The 22,727-nt window shown below is 37.4% G+C and overlaps 1 protein-coding gene across 3 annotated transcripts in view; it reads left to right on the top strand.

Moving 5' to 3' along the window:
- EPS15 (epidermal growth factor receptor pathway substrate 15) overlaps positions 1-22,727 on the top strand; it is a 164,225-nt gene that overhangs the window by 114,604 nt on the left and 26,894 nt on the right. For all 3 annotated transcript variants that reach the window (XM_032634465.1, XM_032634456.1, XM_032634473.1), the window contains 6 exons: positions 238-441; positions 2,381-2,497; positions 2,724-2,814; positions 5,331-5,366; positions 6,402-6,538; positions 10,920-10,989. In XM_032634465.1, the coding sequence (XP_032490356.1) occupies positions 238-441; positions 2,381-2,497; positions 2,724-2,814; positions 5,331-5,366; positions 6,402-6,538; positions 10,920-10,989 (655 nt within the window). The remainder of the gene's footprint in view (positions 1-237; positions 442-2,380; positions 2,498-2,723; positions 2,815-5,330; positions 5,367-6,401; positions 6,539-10,919; positions 10,990-22,727) is intronic.

Below are 22,727 nucleotides of genomic sequence, written 5' to 3'. Positions count from 1 at the left end.
TGCCAACTTGCAGACATTTGAATTAAAATTCTTAGAGCGTCAGAAGATGTACAAAAAGCAAATCCATATATATTGGAATTTCAAGAGGAGAACTTGCTGGGATGGATTACTAAGTCATGCTGCATTCCTTAATGGAAGCAAATTTATCCTTGACCAAGTCTAAGTATATAGTTATTTTTACATTACATGTCTTTCTATTAATAAATTCTGTTTTGTATTTCTACTTTGTGTTGATAGATGCAAATGAAACTGATGGAAATGAAAGAGCTGGAAAACCATAATAATCAATTAAATTGGTGCAGTAGTCCACACAGCATTCTTGTGAATGGTGCTACAGATTATTGCAGTCTCAGCACCAGCAGCAGTGAAACAGCCAATCTTAATGAGCACACTGAAGGCCAGAGCAACCTAGAGTCTGAGTCCATACACCAGGAGTCTCCAGTGAGTCTAACAGTTCCTTAAATTTCATAATCAACTTCAGAAAAAAACAATTAATTTAGATCGAGGTTTTGTTGACATCATACCTAATGTAAATATGTGGCCTTGCCTCATCGGAGACAGTTGAGAGGCAGAGAATGGGTTCTAACAGTTTTAACTAGTGTAGAAATATAATTTTAACTGATCTATTGTTATAGAGCATGTTTTCAGAATAGTAGTTCTATAGATAGTAACTTTTAAAAATAGTTTTTAAGTACTCTTGCCCAAAGCTGAAAGTAATTCTTTATTTCATAACATTGAGGACATTTATTTACTGTTTTTTTTGGAAAACACCAACTAATGCAAGAGTGCTGCTGTTATGTATGAGAGCTACAGAGACAAAAGACCTTTAACCCCGTCTTCAGGCTGCACACAGTCTAGTCATGTAACACTGTGTTAAAAGGCTGTGATAAAGTAAGCATAGGATATTCAGGTAGGACAGCTTGGAGGAGGCTCAGAGAAGATGTCATAGGGAAGCTTTACAAGTGGCCATTGAAGTGAGAAGGGGTTAAGCAACAGAGAAGGTAGTACATTCCTAGCAGAGGAAACAGCATTAGCATAGGTATGAAATGGGAGAAAACATGCTGCCCAGGATCATGAGAAGTTTTTGGAGGATATTTTGTGTTGGTGGGGAATGTATTGGTAGGAGATGAGGCTCTCTCCTAGGGGGTTACCTGCATTACCTCTGTACTTTTTATCAAGATAGAGATGTCTGTGCCCCACTTCAAACTTGTTGAACTAGAGTTTCTGGGTTGAAGCCAGGTACATATATTTTAAAAACAAATTCCATGGGTGATTATGATGTGTACCTAGATAAAAATGACCACTTGTAGGTCAGAAAGGACCAGAGAGTAAGAAATTTGGATTCATCTTGAAGCATTGGGGAATTCATCTTACTACAGTGAGTAGCTATTGAAGAATTTTTAAGCAAGAGGTGACAGGATTGAGTTTACCTTTTAAAAAATGTGGATAGGGAATTCCCTGTTGGTCCAGTGGTTAGGACTTGGCGCTTTCACTGCCGTGGCCCAGGTTCAAGGCCAGGTCAGGGAACTAAGATCCTATAAGCCATGCGATGCAGCCAAAAAAAAAAAAAAAAAAGTGGATAATAGATTGAAGAGTAGGACTGGACACAGCCGTATGGTAAGAGACTGTTGGAATGGTCTGTTTGAGAATTGTTTTAACCTGGACTTAACCAGTAACAGGAGGGATGATGATGAGAAGAATACAAATTTGAGAGATATTAAGGATGTAAAATTAACAGACTTAATATTATTTCGACAGTGCAGTCTTGGATATATTATACAATATGTTTTTAAGCACAGAATGGAGATTACTAGGTTATCCTTCAAAGACGTAGGGTGGTATGAAATGGAGATTGCCCTTTGTACTTCTTAGATCAGAAATTTAGATCCAGAAAACAACGGGAAGCCATTGAAGGACTTTTAACCAGAGAGTCATGATCAGATTCACATTTTATATCTGTTGCTTTGGCTACCATAAGAAGGTAGATGGGAAGGACACATATTGGAGGCAGAAGGCAGTTGGAAGGTTATTACTACAGTAACACGGACCAGAAATGATGATACTGTAAATGAATGATAGTGACAGTGAGGATGGAGAAGAAAGGAAGGATTTAAGAAAGAGATAGGAGGAGCAAGACTTGGAATATAGCTGGGGGATGACCAAAGGGAAGTAGTTAAGAAAGACCTGAAGTTTTCTGGCCTTGAGTGGCTATGAGGCTTGGTAATACCATTTTCTTAAGAAAGATTATGGGAGAAGTCATTCACTGAATATGTTCTGCTTGTCTTTTAAAATTTTTTAGTAATTTTTGACTATTCTTTGTCAGTTTCTCCTGCCAAGTAGAAAATACATTGTAAGTCTATGAAGAATTAATATTTTGTAGGCAAGAAGTAGTCCTGAAATACCGCCTTCTGGTGTGACTGATGAAAACGAAGTGGTGACTACAGTTGTTAAGGAAAAAGTTTGTCCTGAATTTAATAGTGACAGACATTCAAAAGAGGTAAAAATAATTTTATAATTAAATGTTTTTATCACTGTCTTCTCAAGATGGGCTGTACACTATTTTAGTCTAAGGAAAGAGAAAAATGTGTTAAGTGGAATTCATGACCACAAAAATATTTATGTTACCATCAGTTGATTTTTCAAACATGTTATTTTATTTTTAAATGTTACCTTTTAAAACATTGGTTTCTAAAACTTTTTTTTTAATTTAAAATTATTTTTAGGAAGATCCATTTAATGTAGAATCAAGTTCACTGACAAATCCAGTTGCAGATTCAAACTTGGATTTTTTCCAGTCTGATCCTTTTGTTGGCAGTAAGTACTCTTATATTTATATTACAGATTTACCAAAAAGGGTTTTAATACATAAGCTGTATAGGAATTTGGGCTTTAGTTTTGAGAGCCTACTCGTTATAACAAAAGTAAAAGGGAGAGTGAGGTTTTATATAGTCAGATTTTAGTATTTGTCCCCTTCAAGCAACTAAGTCCTGGAACTAAGCCTTTGCTTATGTCTCAGGGGCCCCTAATTAAGAGTATGTTTCTTCTTCAGAATAGGAGCCCAAAGAAAGAGAGGAGATTGGGCACTCTTAAGTCAACTGGCAATTAATTACCAAAAGTGCCAACATCATGCTTTTAAAAGAGTGGAAATTGTAGTAGTTAGTAGCCTGATCACTGCCCTTAAGGTGCCTACAGTCTTAGTGAAGAAATATGAGTTTAATAAATTAAAATGTCTGATGTCATTGTAAACTATGTTAAATACTATTTGTTTTAAAGTTCTTTTTGCTTTTTACTTATTTCCAAACTTACCTTGTGAAACTGATAGGTCAGTTTTAAAGATGGGAAACTGAGGTACCTAAATGGAATAATTTGTTTAGAGTCATGGCAGAAATAAGCCTAGAAATTAGAACTCTTTTTAAAAAAACTTCCTTATTGATAAAGTGATAAAAGATATATAAATTGAGCATTTAAAGTATACAATTAAAGTTTGAGTACATTCACAGAGTTGTATAATCCTCACTAAAATCTAATTTTGGAACATTTTTTATCACCCCATAGAGCAACTCCATACCCATTATAAGTCACTTCCCATTCCCCTATCCCCAGCTCTAGGCAACCACTAATCTACTTTCTGTCTCTGTAGATGTGCATATTTATGGAATTACACAATACATATTTATGTCTGGCTTCTTTCATTTAGCCTAATATTTTCAAGGGTTACTCATGTTGTAGTATGGTTCAATATCTCATTTCTTTTTATCGATGAATATTATTACATTGGATGGATATACCACATTTTACTTATTCATTGGTTGATGGACATTTGGGTTGTTTCCACTTTTTTGACTCTTTTGAATAATGCTATCTTGAACATTTATATACAAGTTTTTGTGTGGATATATGTTTACATTTCTCCGGGGTATATATCAGATCATAGTACTCTATTTAATCATTTGAGGAACTGCCAAACTGTTCTCCAAAGTGTCTGTACCATTATATATTCCCACCAGTATTTTATGTGGGTTGCAGTTTCTCCATATCTTTGTCAACACTTGTCACTGTCTATCCTTTTGATTATAGCCATTGTAGTGAGTGTGAAATGGTATCTTATTTGGGTTTGATTTTTATTTCCTTAATTAGTAACATTGTTGAACATCTTTCTTTGTGGTTATTGACCATCCATATATCTTCTTTGGAGAAACATTTATTCAGATCATTTGCCCTTTTTTAAATTGGGTTGTTTGTCTTTTTATTGTTGATTTGTAAGAGTTCTTTACATATTCTGACTATAAATCCCTTATCAAGCATATGCTTTGCAACTATTTTCTTGTGTTCAGTGTTGTCTTAATTTTTTTTTTTTTTTTTTTTTTTTTGCGGTACGCGGGCCTCTCACCGCTGTGGCCTCTCCCGTTACGGAGCACAGGCTCCGGACACGCAGGTTCAGTGCCCATGGCTCACCGGCCCAGCCGCTCCGCGGCATATGGGATCCTCCCGGACCGGGGCACGAACCCGTGTCCCCTGCATCGGCAGGCGGACTCTCAACCACTGCGCCACCAGGGAAGCCCTTGTCTTAATTTTGATGAAGTCTAACTTACCTATTTAAAAAATTTTTTTCACTCGTGCTTTTGATTTCATATCTAAGGTCCAAAGTCATGAAGATTTACTTTTTCTGCTAAGAGCTTTATAGTTTTATCTGTTATATTTAGGTATTTGATCCATTTTGAGTTAATTTTGTATATGGTGTGAGATAGGGGTCCAACTGTATTCTTTTGCATGTGGATATTCAGTGTCCCAGCACCATTTGTTGAAAAGACAATTCTTTTACCCCATTGAGTTGTCTTGGAACTCTTGTCAAAAATCAAATGACAATAAATGTGTAAGGATTTATTTCTAGACTCTTCAATTCTATAAGCACTTTTTTTTTTTTTTTACCTCAGTGAAACTTAGTGTCTTTGTTTCTAAAGTGTTGATGGTAATACCTATCCAGTAATCCATTGAAAAGTAGAGATTTTATTAGTAAAATTCTTGCTGTCATGCCTGTCTTTTCCCCTCCATCTGTAACCTGACCTTGTGGTCAAGAGGTAAGTATAGTTGACTCAATTCAGATTTGTCTCTTTTATGAGGTGTATTGATGGTCTGCCCTTACTTATTACTTTTAAAAAATATTTCCTAAAGGTGGATGGCATTCCTTGTTTTATCTACTTTGAGGTAGAGTTAATGAAACAAACTTTGTTTTAAGAAACTTTGCTTTTGTTTTAAAGTTACCCTTTAAGTAATGGTGCCACAACAGTGAATATTGTGATTTTGATTTCTGCTTATTTATTTTATCACAGATGATCCTTTCAAGGATGATCCTTTTGGGAAAATTGGTTAGTATATTATTGAGGTCCTTCTTAGCTTTAATTTGATTCTACTTAATTATAAGCTTATGTATATTTAGGAATGAGATCTCACAGTTGGGTAGTTATAGGAAATGGACTTCCTTTTTATTCAGTTTTAAAATTGACCCAAGCCCTCACTAAGATGTTGTATGTGCCTGGCATTTTCAGAGAAAAAGTGGTAGATACTTGTGAATTGGCTTAATAAACTGTTAACTGTACTTTATAAAAAAAGATATTAGTGCTTGTACTTTTAATAGTATTTACACTGATTTCTCCTTATTTGCCAAGGATTAAATAAACAAAATGATCTACATTCCTACAGGGTTTAGAACTTTTGTTTTCCTAAGATTAAAGCCTATTTGAATGAATGGGGGAAGAGTAAAGATCTTAAAGAATTACTAAGTGTTAAGCTTTTTAAGATATTCTTTCTCTGGGATTTTTGCATTAGAATAAAGCAAATCTTGTGTACCATTTAGTTATGCTTCCCAAACCTGTTCCAAACTATTGGCTGTTACCCTTGAGCTCAGAGGGAGAAATACATTTAGAAGTTTTTGTTGTTTCTTTAGTTATGATAGCATAGAATAAGGGTCTCAGAATGGGATCACTTGATATTATATGCTAATTAAAAAATAAGTTTATTAGGTGAAAGACTCTGTCTTTTATCAAAACCACAAAGGAAACTGTGATTCTGTCCCCACCCCCAAAATTAAAATCACCAGTTTAGAGGAATTATTTAATCCTAGCATATAGGCAACATTTGTGTAGTAGTAAGTGTTGGAATTACTGATTTGCTTTGAATGAATGATGAACAAGTAGGAAAGAATGTTAATTAAAGCTATTTAACTAGATGCAACTGCTTGTACTTTTTTCTGACCAAATAAGTAGTCAGAATATAAAGTACCTAACTTAGATTCTACAGGAGTTCAAAATGCCTTTTAATTAAGTCAGTTATCCTGCCTTTGGTGACAGGAAATTTAGAGTAATAATTTTGTAATCTCTCATATTTGTGTTGTATTTTCTTAGATCCATTTGGAGGTGATCCTTTCAAAGGTTCAGATCCATTTGCATCTGACTGTTTCTTCAAGCAATCTTCTTCTGATCCTTTTGCCACTTCAAGTACTGACCCTTTCAGTGCAGCCAGCAATAGCAGTAATACGTTGGTAAGTAGGAGGGTTAAAAAATGTTGAATGGATAACAGATGTTCTGAAAGAGTTTCTCTTTTTCTTTTTTAAGAGCAGACAGTTTATTGAGCAGAAAACTAGTGAAATAACAAGACTATTAATCATTGCTAGATAGTAAATTCCTTGAGGGTAGGAACTATATCTTATAAAACATTTAGCACACATGCCTTGCCTGTACTGTGGTTAAGTGGTCAATAAATATATGTTAACTTCGGTTTAATGGTCAGAGAAGAAGTAGGGAAAGAGACGAATGTAGAAAAAAAATGATAAAAACAATTTACCTATAAAGTCATACACTATTTGAGTCATCTTTCAAATCCGAAGGATATAAATAATTCGGTACTCTAGACAAGAAAATTATTTGCCAAACTGACACTAACTCCTGGGAATGAGAATCAGACACCTTCCTGGTAAATCCTATTCCTTCCACATCAGGCATATATGTTACAAGTGAAGAACTAATTGGCCAAGTATATTTTGTCTTTAAGAGGATGGGTATACAGTGGATCTTTTGGATTCTGTCTGCAAATGAGTTTCTTGAAATACACAGTGATGAAAGAATCCTCTTGTAGATTACTTCTGATGGACCATATAAAAATTTCAGCCTCATCGAACACATCTAGTTTTTGGTTCAGACTGGTATTTCACACCTTGATCACGCATTGGAATTGACTAGAATAACTCATGTCATCCAAATACCAAGTCCACCCTTCAAAGGACCAAATTTTATCCCATTGGGGATATTAAAAATAAATGATTAAAAATCCATAAACCAGTGTTCAGTAAAGCTTTTTAAAAATGTTTGGTATGCATTATTGAAATAATGAAATCAATTTAAAAGGAACAGCATTACGCAGTACCGTGCAGCCGTAAAAAAAAAAAAAAAAAAAGGAACAGCATTGATTTTTTAAAAAAAATAAAATCATTTCTGTTATTTTATAGACATATCTGGAGTGTTATTCTTGTAAAGAAGTATAAATTCCCACTAAATGTCAGACTCTCTTGATAACATATACATAGAACAACAATTACTATTTAATAACCATGAACTATGATCCTGGTACTTCTGTGTGCTTCACAGTCATAATTTCTAATCTTCACATCAATCTTGCAAAGTAGGTGTTGGTGTCCCTATTTTAATAATAAGGACACCAGGACTCAGAAAAATTAACTAAGTTCAGACAGCTAAGTGCTTTATCATCTGGAGGCTTTGAAAACAAAACCTTTATGTTATGGATATTTAAACACATGCAAAATAGAGTAACATAGTGAAATATTTTAACTTCCATGTATCTGTCACCCAATTTCAATAATTATGAATGGTTTTGGAGGGCTTTTTAATTGCTTTTTTTCGTGTTTGTTTGGTTTGTTTTAAATTTTTTATTTGAAGGCTTATTTTTTGAGGCAGGATATTTCACATCTGTAAGTAAACCAGACCTAGAAAGGAACAGCTGATTGACAGGCATGTGAAGCAAAAATTTTGTCTTTTAATACTTTTAGATTAAGAAAACTTCCTTAAAAGAGTAATTGATTCTTTTAAAGATAATAGACTTTGGTGTTCTTGAATTACTTCCTTACTGTATTCTAATACAGTATTCAGTACTATATGCAGCTACTTGGCCAGCAACTGGTTTTTTCCACTGATGTAAAACTAAGCAAATGCCTCTGTAACTAAATATTTGTGGTTTCCACAGGCTACTGGATACTCTGTTTTCCTACAACACTTAGTTTGCAGTGTGGGCCCATTTGCCAAATTTTTCTCAAATTGGCTGCAACCTGAATTCTTTTCCTCTCACCTTATTTTAGCCTCTCATTGTCCACTCTTATTGTTTAAAGAGCAAGAAAGCCAAAGCAGCTCTTCCTCATTTAAAAATAAACAAGTTTTGGGCTTCCCTGGTGGCGCAGTGGTTGAGAGTCCGCCTGCCGATGCAGGGGACACGGGTTCATGCCCCAGTCCGGGAAGATCCCACATGCCGCAGAGCGGCTGGGCCCGTGAGCCATGGCCGCTGAGCCTGCGTCCAGAGCCTCTGCTCCACAATGGGAGAGGCCACAACACTGAGAGGCCCGCATACCGCAAAAACAAACAAACAAAAACAAATAAAAATAAACAAGTTTCTTTTGTTCCTCTTCCCTGGTGAAACTTTTCTACCATTCATTCTACTTACTTTTTCTCTTTTCTCCCCAGGTTTTGAAAGCAAAAATGCCCTTGCTGACAGCTCTTAATTTCTCCATTCAAAACTAAACTAAACACCAAATTGGCAATATAACAATAGTTATTTTTATCTAATCTCTTCTATGCTCCAGGCATGGTGCTAAATTCTTCTCATGTGTTACCTCATTTAAGCATCACAGTAATCTTATGAGGCTCATGTTTCATCCTCATTTTAAAGATAAAGATCAATAAATGAGAGGTTAAGTGTAAGTTAGTAAGTGATACAACTAAATTCAGACCGTGGTCTATCTGACCAAAATCTAAGGTCTTCACGACTATAGTCTAAAATTTAAACTCATTTCTTCCTAGCTACAAACCCCTGTTTTTTGTCATCTTCCTTCTTTTCAAACGGGCCTCTATTAATGCCTCCAGACATGAATCTCTCCCCACAAATCTTTCCTATTCCTTCAAGGATGGTCTCTGTTCTCAGAAGGACATAATTTTAAAAACCAAACCAAAAAAACAAGTGCCATTTCCTACTATTCTAGCTAGTGTATGGTAGCTACTGTGTACGTGCTAAGTCATACTGTGAAATGAGGGAGTTGATGGCTGATGCAGAAGAGAGAATTTCAGTGATAAATTAGGTGACTTTGTAGGAGGATTTTGGAACATTAATTCTATAAAATTATACCGTCTGTATTTTAGTCATGAAAATTACTTTTGTGTAGTAAATTGCCTAATTATCAAACTGAACATAACATAAAGAGTTTTGTGGCCACTTATTCCCTCATGGGCTGCACAGTCCATCCTGTTCCCCTTGCTGTCCCAGTGGCCTTTTAGGTTGGTTGCACAGTGTATGATAAAGGAATAGAAATAAAACCTGATGCACAGGTAGGCATACTTTTTCTATTTCTCTCTGTGACGGTACATAAAATCTGCAAGCTATTGTTAAAAATCAGGACTGTTAGTTTTTCCTTCTCTCAGTTTAGAGAAGAAGCAGTAATAGTTGGTGACTTTAGTTATCATGTCTGTGACTGTCTCTCACACTGGCATTTTAACTATTATATTAGGAACCATGGAGAGTTACTTTGCTATACAGACCAACTTGATATTTTTCCCCCTTGATTGCTATTTATTCATTCAGCAGATAATCAGAGTATAAGGTAGTATGTTCATTTTATAAAAATGTAAGTTAAGATAAGCATCAGTTAAAATAAGTACTATCATTTTCAGTTCTGAAAACATCACTAGTATTTACTTCTTTCTGCTAGTAGTTTTGTTTTAATGGGTCCTGTTTTATAAAACGAGAATATACTCTAAGTCCCAGTTAGCATTGCTTCTGTCTTTTCAAATACATGTTTTACTTGAGCTCTCCAATATCCTTTGACATTCAATTGTTAATACCCAATTTCTTGATGATTAGAAATAGATCCTGTAATACAGATGACATTGCTAGTCATGAGTCAGAGTAGGAGATAAATATTCCAAAACTCTTTTCATGCCCCTTTTATCTAACTGTATGCCAAGGCTTTTGGCTGGCCTCTTAAAAAGAGCCTGATGCCAGAAAGTTAGTTCAGTTATCTTCTTAAATATATATTTTGTTTGACTATGATTTAAAAACAAAGTAAAGTAGGAAGACAGTTCAATACTTAGAATCACTGGCTTCTGGTGAAGTCCTCACTCTTTGTAGCCTCTCACCCTTGCCATTTGATCCAGATTTTTACATGGCTTATTATTGAAAGCTGCTGAATTTTTTTAGCAGAAAGCACTCTCCCTCGCTCAAGTTCTCTCTCTTTGCCTCCCCCTCTCTTTCTCTCTCACACATTAACATTAGAGGAAGGTGAGTAAAGGGCATATGAGAAGTCTCTGTATTATTAGGGATGGGATTGTGATTGGAGTGGGACACATGAAGACTTTTGAGATGTTAGCAGTTTCCTGGGAGGTGATTGCATGGGTGTTCACTTGATACTTTTTTATTAAACTGTACATAATGTTCCATATATTTTTCTGAATGTATGTTATGTTTCACAGTAAAAGATTAGAAAATGATACGTATCATTTCAGTTTAATAAGTTTGCAAATCAGTAGGGGTAAACATTTGCTCCTAATTGATTTAGAGTTTGTAAAGAATATTTTCTTTGGTGTGGCAGTGTGGTCTCAGCTCTAAAATGTTGCCTCTCTGAGTCATGACTTGTGTAATTTGTTTAGGTGGAAACATTAGAGCACAATGATCCTTTTGCTCCTGGTGGGACGGCTGTGGTTGCAGCCAGCGATTTGGGTAAGGAGATAATTTATCAGTGTCTTTCAACAGTAAACACCACCCTCTCTTTAAGCATCTTTCTTTTCGTGTCCAAATATATTCATCCTGTTTACTTATTTATGGTGTTAAAATGATCGCATAGCTATATCCTGTTGCATTCTACCAATAATAAGAATGGTGTTTTTGTATCACTTTCTACTTATCATTTTTTATCTCATTTATTGTTCTTATTAAACAGCTTAATATGTACTCTAGCCAATGTCAGTAAAACCAATAAAAACCCTTTTTGCTTTATAAAAGGCAGCGTTGCTTGGCAGTTTCAAACTCAGCATTCATACTTATGGATCTTGACCTAAATTTAAAAATTAGTGGCTTCCCATAGGTACTGATATTAGCTTTACTGTAGTGCATAGGTCCTGTTAATAAGACAGAGAAGAACTAAATCTTATTCTACTACGCAGTTTTCATGCTTTATTTATGGAATCGAATTTTCCATTTATCCTTTTTTCTTTTTTTTTTTACTTGTATATTTATTAACATCTTTATTGGAGTATAATTGCTTTACAATAGTGTGTTAGTTTCTGCTGTATAACAAAGTGAAGCAGCTATACATATACATATATCCCCATATCTCCTCCCTCGTGGATCTTCCTCCCGCCCACCCTATCCCACCCCTCTAGGTGGCCACAAAGCGCCGAGCTGATCTCCCTGTGCTATGTGGCTGCTTTCCACGAGCTATCTATTTTACATTTGGTAGTGTATATATGTCAGTTCTACTTCTCTCCCTTTGTCCCAGCTTACCCTTCCCCCTCCCCGTATCCTGAAGTCCATTCTCTACGTCTGTATCTTTACTCCTGTCCTCCCCCTAGGTTTTTCAGGACCTTTTTTTTTTTCTAGATTCCATATATATGTGTTAGCATACGGTATTTGTCTTTCTCTTTCTGACTTACTTCACTCTGTATGACAGACTCTAGGTCCCTCCACCTCACTACAAATAACTCAATTTCATTGCTTTCCATGGCTGAATAATATTCCATTGTATATATGTGCCACACCTTCTTTATCCATTCATCTATCGATGGACACTTAGGTTGCTTCCATGTCCTGGCTATTGTAAGCAGAGCTGCAGTGAACATTGTGGTACCTGACTCTTCTTGAATTATGGTTGTCTCAGGGTATATGCCGAGTAGTGGGATTGCTGGGTTGTATGGTGGTTCTATTTTTAGTTTTTTAAGGAACCTCCGTACTGTTCTCCATAGTGGCTGTATCAATTTACATTCCCACCAACAGTGCAAGATGGTGCCCTTTTCTCCACACCCTCTCTAGCATTTATTGTTTGTAGATTTTTTGATGATGGCCATTCTGACTGGTGTGAGGTGATACCTCATTGCAATTTTGATTTGCATTTCTCTAATGATTACTGATGTTAAGCATCCTTTCATGTGTTTGCTGGCGACCTGTATATCTTCTTTGGAGAAATGTCTATTTAGGTCTTCTGCCCATTTTTGGATTGAGTTGGTTGTTCTTTTGATATTGAGCTGCATGAGCTCCTTGTATATTTTGAAGATTAATCCTTTGTCCACTGATTCGTTTGCAAACATTTTCTCCCATTCTGAAGGTTGTTTTTTCATCCTGTTTATGGTTTCCTTTGCTGTGCAAAAGCTTTAAAGTTTCATTAGGTCCCATTTGTTTATATTTGTTTTTATTTCCATTGCTGCAGGAGGTGGGTCAAAAAAGATCTTGCTGTGATTTATGTCACAGAGTGTTCTATGTTTTCCTCTAAGAGTTTTAGAGTGTCTGGCCTTACATTTAGGTTGTTGATGTATTTTGAGTTTATTTTTATGTATGGTGTTAGAGAGTGTTCTAATTTTATTCTTTTACATGTAGCTGTCCAGTTTTCCCAGCACCACTTATCAAAGAGGCTGTCTTTCCTCCATTGTATATTCTTGCCTCCTTTATCAAAAATAAGGTGACCATATGTGCATAGGTTTATCTCTGGGCTTTCTATCCTGTTCCATTGATCTATATTTCTCTTTTTGTGCCAGTACCATACTGTCTTGATGACTGTAGCTTTATAGTACAGTCTGAAGTCCAGGAGTCTGATTCCTCCATCTCCATTTTTCTTTCTCAAGATTGCTTTCGCTGTTTGGGGTCTTTTGTGTTTCTATACAAATTGTGAAATTTTTTGTTCTAGTTCTGTGAAAAACGCTATCAGTAGTTTGATAGGGATTGCACCGCATCTGTAGATTGCTTTGGACAGTACAGTTGTTTTCACAATGTTGATTTTTCCAATCCAAGAACATGGTATTCTCTCTCCATCTGTTTGTATCATCTTTAGTTTCTTCTTTTTTTTTTTAAACATCTTTATTGGGGTATAATTGCTTTACAATGGTGTGTTAGTTTCTGCTGTATAACAAAGTGAATCAGTTATACATATACATATGTTCCCATATCTCTTCCCTCTTGCGTCTCCCTCCCTTCCACCCTCCCTATCCCACCCCTCCAGGCGGTCACAAAGCACCGAGCCGATATCCCTGTGCCATGCGGCTGTTTCCCACTAGCTATCTACCTTACGTTTGTTAGTGTATATATGTCCATGCTTCTCTCTCACCCTGTCACAGCTCACCCTTCCCCCTCCCCATATCCTCAAGTCTGTTCTCCAGTAGGTCTGTGTCTTTATTCCTGTCTCACCCCTAGGTTCTTCATGACGTTTTTTTTTCTTAAATTCCATATATATGTGTTAGCATACGGTATTTGTCTTTTTCTTTCTGACTTACTTCACTCTGTATGACAGACTCTAGGTCTACCCACCACACTACAAATAACTCAATTTCGTTTCTTTTTATGGCTGAGTAATATTCCATTGTATATATGTGCCACATCTTCTTTATCCATTCATCCGATGATGGGCACTTAGGTTGTTTCCATCTCCGGGCTATTGTAAGTAGAGCTGCAGTGAACATTTTGGTACATGACTCTTTATGAATTTTGGTTTTCTCAGGGTATATGCCCAGTAGTGGGATTGCTGGGTCATATGGTAGTTCTATTTGTAGTTTATTAAGGAACCTCCATACTGTTCTCCATAGTGGCTGAACCAATTCACATTCCCACCAGCAGTGCAAGAGTGCTCCCTTTTCTCCACACCCTCTCCAGCATTTATTGTTTCTAGATTTTTTGATGATGGCCATTCTGACTGGTGTGAGATGATATCTCATTGTAGTTTTGATTTGCATTTCTCTAATGATTAATGATGTTGAGCATTCTTTCATGTGTTTGTTGGCAGTCTGTATATCTTCTTTGGAGAAATGTCTGTTTAGGTCTTCTGCCCGTTTTTGGATTGGGTTGTTTGTTTTTTTGTTATTGAACTGCATGAGCTGCTTGTAAATTTTGGAGATTAATCCTTTGTCAGTTGCTTCATTTGCAAATATTTTCTCCCTTACTGAGGGTTGTCTTTTGGTCTTGTTTATGGTTTCCTTCGCTGTGCAAAAGCTTTGAAGTTTCATTAGGTCCCATTTGTTTATTTTTATTTCCATTTCTCTAGGAGGTGGGTCAAAAAGGATCTTGCTGTGATTTATGTCATAGAGTGTTCTGCCTATGTTTTCCTCTAAGAGTTTGATAGTGTCTGGCCTTACATTTAGGTCTTTAATCCATTTTGAGCTTATTTTTGTGTATGGTGTTAGGGAGTGATCTAATCTCATACTTTTACATGTACCTGTCCAGTTTTCCCAGCACCACTTATTGAAGAGGCTGTCCTTTCTGCACTGTACATTCCTGCCACCTTTATCAAAGATAAGGTGTCCATATGTGCGTGGGTTTATCTCTGGACTTTCTGTCCTGTTCCATTGATCTATATTTCTGTTTTTGTGCCAGTACCATACTGTCTTGATTACTGTAGCTTTGTAGTATAGTCTGAAGTTAGGGAGCCTGATTCCTCCAGCTCCTTTTTTCGTTCTTAAGATTGCTTTGGCTATTCGGGGTCTTTCGTGTTTCCATACAAATTGTGAAATTTTTTGTTCTAGTTCTGTGAAAAATGCCAGTGGTAGTTTGATAGGGATTGCATTGAATCTATAGATTGCTTTGGGTAGTAGAGTCATTTTCACAATGTTGATTCTTCCTGTCCACGAACATGGTATATCTCTCCATCTATTTGTATCATCTTTAATTTCTTTCATCAGTGTCTTATAATTTTCTGCATACAGGTCTTTTGTCTCCTTAGGTAGGTTTATTCCTAGATATTTTATTCTTTTTGTTGCAGTGGTAAATGGGAGTGTTTTCTTGATTTCACTTTCAGATTTTTCATCATTAGTGTATAGGAATGCAAGAGACTTCTGTGCATTAATTTTGTATCCTGCTACTTTACCACATTCAGTGATTAGCTCTAGTAGTTTTCTCATAACTTCTTTAAGATTTGTATGTATAGTATCATGTCATCTGCAAACAGTGACAGCCTTACACCTTCATTTCTGATTTGGATTCCTTTTATTTCTTTTCCTTCTCTGATTGCTGTGGCTAAAACTCCCAAAACTATGTTGAATAATAGTGGTGAGAGTGGACAACCTTGTCTTGTTCCTGATCTTAGAGGAAATGCTTTCAGTTTTTCACCATTGAGAAAGGTGTTGTCTGTGGGTTTGTCATATATGGCCTTTATGATGTTGAGGTAAGTTCCCACTATGCCTACTTTCTGGAGGGTTTTTATCATAAATGGGTGTTGATTTTTGTCAAAAGCTTTTTCTGCATGTATTGAGCTGATCATATGGTATTTCTCTTTCAATTTGCTAATATGGTTTATCACATTGATTGATTTGCATATACTGAAGAATCCTTGCATTCCTGTGATAAACCCCACTTGATCATGGTGTATGATCCTTTTAATATGTTTTTGGATTCTGTTTGCTAGTATTTTGTTGAGAATTTTTGAATCTATGTTCATCAGTGACATTGGCCTGTAATTTTCCTTCTTTGTGACATCTTTGTCTGGTTTTGGTTATCACAGTGATGGTAGCCTTGTAGGATGAGTTTGGGAGTGTTCCTCTTCCACATTTTGGAAGAGTTTGAGAAGGATAGGTGTTACCTCTTCTCTAAATGTTTGATAGAATTAGCCTGTGAAGCCATCTGGTCCTGGGCTTTTGTTTGTTGGAAGGTTTTTTTTTTTTTTTTTTTTTTTTAAACATCTTTATTGGGGTATAATTGCTTTACAATGGTGTGTTAGTTTCTGCTTTATAACAAAGTGAATCAGCTATACATATACATATGTTCCCATATGTCTTCCCTCTTGCGTCTCCCTCCCTCCCACTCTCCCCATCCCACCCTTCCAGGCTGTCACAAAGCACCGAGCTAATATCCCTGTGCCTTGCGGCTGCTTCCCCCCAGCTATCTACCTTACTACGTTTGTTAGTGTGTATATGTCCATGACTCTCTCTCGCCCTGTCAAAACTCACCCCTCCCCCTCCCCATACCCTCAAGTCCGTTCTCCAGTAGGTCTGCGTCTTTATTCCTATCTTACCCCTAGGTTCTTCATGACATTTTTTTCCCTTAAATTCCATATATATGTGTTAGCATACGGTATTTGTCTTTTTCTTTCTGACTTACTTCACTCTGTATGACAGACTCTAGGTCTATCCATCTCATTACAAATAGCTCAATTTCATTTCTTTTTAAGGCTGAGTAATATTCCATTGTGTATATGTGCCACATCTTCTTTATCGATTCATCCGATGATGGGCGCTTAGGTTGTTTCCATCTCCGGGCTATTGTAAATAGAGCTGCAATGAACATTTTGGTACATGACTCTTTTTGAATTTTGGTTTTCTCAGGGTATATGCCCAGTAGTGGGATTGCTGGGTCATATGGTAATTCTATTTGTAGTTTTTTAAGGAACCTCCATACTGTTCTCTACAGTGGCTGAACCAATTCACATTCCCACCAGCAGTGCAAGAGTGTCCCCTTTTCTCCACACCCTCTCCAGCATTTATTGTTTCTAGATTTTTTGATGATGGCCATTCTGACTGGTGTGAGATGATATCTCATTGTAGTTTTGATTTGCATTTCTCTAATGATTAATGATGTTGAGCATTCTTTCATGTGTTTGTTGGCATTCTGTATATATTCTTTGGAGAAATGTCTATTTAGGTCTTCTGCCCATTTTTGGATGGGGTTGTTTGTTTTTTTGTTATTGAGCTGCATGAACTGCTTGTAAATTTTGGAGATTAATCCTTTGTCAGTTGCTTCATTTGCAAATGTTTTCTCCCATTCTGAGGGTTGTCTTTTGGTCTTGGTTATGGTTTCCTTTGCTGTGCAAAAGCTTTGAAGTTTCATTAGGTCCCATTTGTTTATTTTTGTTTTTATTTCCATTACTCTAGGAGGTGGGTCAGAAAGGATCTTGCTGTGATTTATGTCATAGAGTGTTCTTCCTAGGTTTTCTTCTAAGAGTTTGATAGTTTCTGGCCTTACATTTAGGTCTTTAATCCATTTTGAGCTTATTTTTGTGTATGGTGTTAGGGAGTGATCTAATCTCATACTTTTACATGTACCTGTCCAGTTTTCCCAGCACCATTTATTGAAGAGGCTGTCCTTTCTCCACTGTACATTCCTGCCTCCTTTATCAAAGATAAGGTGTCCATATGTGCGTGGGTTTATCTCTGGGCTTTCTATCCTGTTCCACTGATCTATCTTTCTGTTTTTGTGCCAGTACCATACTGTCTTGATTACTGTTGCTTTGTAATATAGTCTGAAGTCAGGGAGCCTTATTCCTCCAGCTCCTTTTTTCGTTCTCAAGATTGCTTTGGCTATTCGGGGTCTTTTGTGTTTCCATACAAATTGCGAAATTTTTTGTTCCAGTTCTGTGAAAAATGCCAGTGGTAGTTTGATAGGGATTGCATTGAATCTGTAGATTGCTTTGGGTAGTAGAGTCATGTTGGAAGGTTTTTAATCACAGTCTCAATTTCAGTGCTTGTGATTGGTCTGTTTATATTTTCTATTTCTTCCTGGTTCAGTCTCGGAAGGTTGTGCTTTTCTAAGAATTTGTCCATTTCTTCCACATTGTCCAATTTATTGGCATATAGTTGCTTGTAGTAATCTCTCATGATCCTTTGTATTTCTGCAGTGTCAGTTGTTACTTCTCCTTTTTCATTTCCAACTCTGTTGATTTGAGTCCTGTCCCTTTTTTTCTTGATGAGTCTGGCTAATGGTTTATCAATTTTGTTTATCTTCTCAAAGAACCTGCTTTTAGTTTTATTGATCATTGCTATTGTTTCCTTCATTTCTTTTTCATTTATTTCTGATCTGATCTTTATGTTTTCTTTCCTCTGCTAACTTTGGGGGTTTTGTGTTCTTCTTTCGCAAATTGCTTTAGGTGTAAGGTTAGGTTGTTTATTTGAGATGTTTCTTTTTTCTTGAGGTAGGATTGTACTGCTATAAACCTCCCTCATAGAAATGCTTTTGCTGCATCCCTAGGTTTTGAGTTGTTGTGTTTTCATTGTCATTTGTTTGTCGGTACTTTTTGATTTCCTCTTTGATTTCTTCAGTGATCTCTTGGTTATGTAGTAGTGTATTGTTTAGCCTCCATGTGTTTGTATTTTTTACAGATTTTTTTCCTGTAATTGATATCTACTCTCATAGCGTTGTGGTCAGAAAAGATACTTGATACGACTTCAGTTTTCTTAAATTTACCAAGGCTTGATTTGTGACCCAAGATATGATCTATCCAGGAGAATATTCCATGAGCCCTTGAGAAGAAAGTGTATTCTGTTGTTTTTGGATGGAATGTCCTATAAACATCAATTAAGTCCATCTTGTTTAATGTATCACTTAAAGCTTGTGTTTCCTTATTTATTTTCATTTTTGATGATCTGTCCATTGGTGAAAGTGGGGTGTTAAAAGTCCCCTACTATGATTGTGTTACTGTCGATTTCCCCTTTTATGTCTGTTAGCATTTGCCTTATGTATTGTGGTGCTCCTATGTTGGGTGCATAAATATTTACAATTGTTATATCTTCTTCTTGGATTGATCACTTGGTTGTTATGTAGTGTCCTTCTTTGTCTGTTTTACTGACCTTTATTTAAAGTCTATTTTGTCTGATATGAGAATTGCTACTCCAGCTTTCTTGTGGTTTCCATTTGCATGGGATATCTTTTTCCATCCCCTCACTTCCAGTCTGTATGTGTCCCTTGGTCTGAAGTTGGTCTCTTGTAGACAGCATATATATGGATCTTGTTTTTGTATCCATTGAGCCAGTCTGTTTCTGTTGGTTGGGGCATTTAATCCATTTATGTTTAAGGTAGTTATGGATATGTATGTTCCTATTCCCACTTTCTTAATTGGTTTGGGTTTGTTATTGTACGTCTTTTTCTTCTCTTTTGTTTCCTGTCTAGAGAAGTTCCTTTAGCATTTGTTGTAAAGCTGGTTTGGTGGTTCTGAATTCTCTCAGCTTTTGCTTGTCTGTAAAGGTTTTAATTGCTCGGTTGAATCTGAATGAGATCTTTGCTGAGTAGAGTAATCTTGGTGGTAGGTTTTTCCCTTTCATCACTTTAAATATGTCCTGCCACTCCCTCCTGGCTTGCAGAGTTTCTGCTGAAAGATCAGCTTTTAACCTGATGGGGATTCCCTTGTGTGTTATTTGTTGTTTTTCCCTTGCTGCTTTTAATATTTTTTTTTTGTATTTAATTTTTGATAGTTTGATTAATATGTGTCTTGGCATGTTTCTCCTGCATTTAATCCTGTGTGGGACTCTCTGCGCTTCCTGGACTTAATGGACTATTTGCCTTTCCCATATTAGGGAAGTTTTCAACTATAATCTCTTCAAATATTTTCTCAGTCCCTTTCTTTTTCTCTTCTTCTGGGACCCCTCTAATTCGAACATTGGTGCAATTAATGTTGTCCCAGAAGTCTCTGAGACTGTCCTCAATTGTTTTCATTCTTTTTTCTTTATTCTGCTCTGTGGTAGTTATTCCACTATTTTATCTTCCAGGTCACTTATCCCATCTTCTGCCTCAGTTATTCTGTTATTGATTCCTTCTAGAGAATTTTTAATTTCATTTATTGTGTGGTTCATCATTGTTTGTTTGCCCTTTAGTTCTTCTAGGTCCTTGTTAAATGTTTCTTGTATTTTCTCCATTCTGTGTCCAACATTTTGGATCATCTTTACTATCATTACCCTGAATTCTGTTTCAGGTAGACTGCCTATTTGCTCTTCATTTGTTTGGTCTGGTGGGTTTTTACCTTCCTCCTTCATCTGCTGTGTATTTCTCTGTCTTCTCATTTTGCTTAACTTACTGTGTTTGGGGTCTCCTTTTCACAGGCTGCACGTTTGTAGTTCCCATTGTTTTTGGTGTCTGTCCCCAGTGGCTAAAGTTGGTTCAGTGGGTTATGTAGGCTTCCTGGTGGAGGGGACTGGTGCCTGTGTTCTGGTAGATGAGGCTGGATCTTGTCTTTCTGGTGGTCAGGTCCACGTCTGGTGGTGTGTTTTGGGGTGTCTGTGGCCTTATTATTTTAGGCAGCCTCTCTGCTAGTGGGTGGGGTTGTGTTCCTGTCTTGCTAGTTGTTTGGCATGTGGTGTCCAGCACTGTAGCTTGCTGGTTGTTGAGTGGAGCTGGGTCTTACAGCTGAGATGGAGATCTCTGGGAGAGCTTTCGCTGTTTTATATTACGTGGAGCCATGAGGTGTCTGGTGGACCAATGTCCTGAACTCGGCTCTCCCACCTCAGAGGTGCAGGTCTGACGCCTGGCTGGAGCGCCAAGATCCTGTCAGCCGCATGGCTCAGAAGAAAAGGGAGGAAAAAAAGAACGAAAGAAAGAAAAATAAAATAAAGTTATTAAAATAAAAAGTTAAAAAATTATTAGTAATAACAAAATTAAAAAGTAATTTAAAAAAAGAAGGAAGAGAGCCACCAAACCAAGAAACAAATCCACCAATGATAACCAGTGCTAAAAACTATACTAAACAAACAAACAAACAAACAGAAATCAGACAGAATCCTAGGACAAATGGTAATAGCAAATCTATACAAATAAAATCACACAAAGAAGCATACACATACACACTCACAGAAAGAGAAAAAGGAAAAAAATATATATATTTATATATATAAAAAGAAATAAAGGAAGAGAGCAACCAAATCAATCAACAAATCTACCAATGATAATAAACTCTAAATAGTAAACTAAGATAAATAGAAAACCAAAAACAAATTAGATGCAGAAAGCAAACCCCAAGTCTACAGTTGCTCCCAAAGTCCACTGCCTCAATTTTGGGATGATTCGTTGTCTGTTCAGGTATTCCAGAGATGCAGGGTACATCAAGGTGATTGTGGAGATTTAATCTGCTGCTACTGAGGCTGCTGGGAAAGATTTCCCTTTCCCTTCTTTGTTCTCACAGCTCCTGGGGTTCAGCTTTGGATTTGGCCCTGCCTCTGTGTGTAGGTCACCTGAGGGCATCTATTCTTTGCTCAGACAGGACGGGGTTAAAGTAGCAGCTAATTAGGGGGCTCAGGCTCACTCAGGCCAGAGGTGGGGTGGGGAGGGAGGGGTACGGAATGCAGGGCAAGCATGCAGCGGCAGAGGTGGGAGTGACATTGCAACAGCCTGAGGCATGCAGTGTGTTCTCCCAGGGAAGTTGTCCCTGGATCATGGGACCCTGCAATGGTGGGTTGCACAGGCTCCTGGGAGGGGAGGTGTGGATAGTGACCTGTGCTTGCACACAGGCTTCTTGGTGGCGGCAGCAGCAGCCTTAGCATCTCATGCCTGTCTCTTGGGTCCGTGCTGATAGACGCGGCTAGCGCCCGTCTCTGGAGTTCATTTAGGTGGTGCTCTGCATCCCCTCTCCTCCCGCACCCCACTACAATGGTCTCTTGCCTCTTAGGCAGATCCAGACTTTTTCCTGGACTCCCTCCTGGCTAGCTGTTGCCCACTAGCCGCCTTCAGGTGCGTACACGCAGCCAACCCCAGTCCTCTCCCTGGGATCTGACCCCTGAAGCCCGAGCCTCAGGTTCCAGCCCCCACTTGTCCTGGTGGGTGAGCAGACCAGCCTCTCAGGCTGGTGAGTGCTGGTTGGCACCGATCCTCTGTGCAGGAATTTCTCCGCTTTGCTCTCTGCACCCCTGTTGCTGCACTCTCCTCCGTGGCTCCGAAGCTTCACCCCCAACCACCCCCCATCTCTGCCATTGAAGGGGCTTCCTAGTGTGTGGAAACTTTTCCTCCTTCACAGCTCCCTCACAGAGGTGCAGGTCCCATCCCTATTCTTTTGTCTGTGTTTTTTCTTCTTTCTTTTGCCCTACCCAGGTATGTGGGGAGTTTCTTGCCTTTTGGGAAGTCTGAAGTCTTCTGCCAGCGTTCAGTGGGTGTTCTGTAGGAGTTGTTCCACATTTAGATGTATTTCTGATGTATTCGTGGGGAGGAAGGTGATCTCCACGTCTTACTCCTCCGCCATCTTGAAGGTCTCCTATCCATTTATCCTTTTAGTAACCTTTTAAATAATATTCCCATTTTAAAAATCAGGAAACTGAAGACCAGAACATTAAGTAACTTGATCAAGATTTACAGTTTACTAGATTTGAACCAGGTAAAGCCAAGGTTCAAACCTAAATATGAAAGAGTCTAAAAGCTTTTTCAACTAAGTAACTGTTTCTTTTTCACTGTTCATTTGGAAATAGACCAGACCAGCTGTTGGGTAGGAGAGCAGGGAATTAGGGGGAAATAGACTCAAACATGTAAATACTTCAAAAATAATGACTTATTTTTCCAGATGAAAATAGAGTGAGTTA

Source organism: Phocoena sinus, chromosome 1 (assembly GCF_008692025.1).
Source record: "Phocoena sinus isolate mPhoSin1 chromosome 1, mPhoSin1.pri, whole genome shotgun sequence".
NCBI classification, from domain to species: Eukaryota; Metazoa; Chordata; class Mammalia; order Artiodactyla; family Phocoenidae; genus Phocoena; species Phocoena sinus.
The sequence above is the reverse complement of the archived record's forward strand: the minus strand, read 5'-3'. Positions and strand labels throughout refer to the sequence as shown.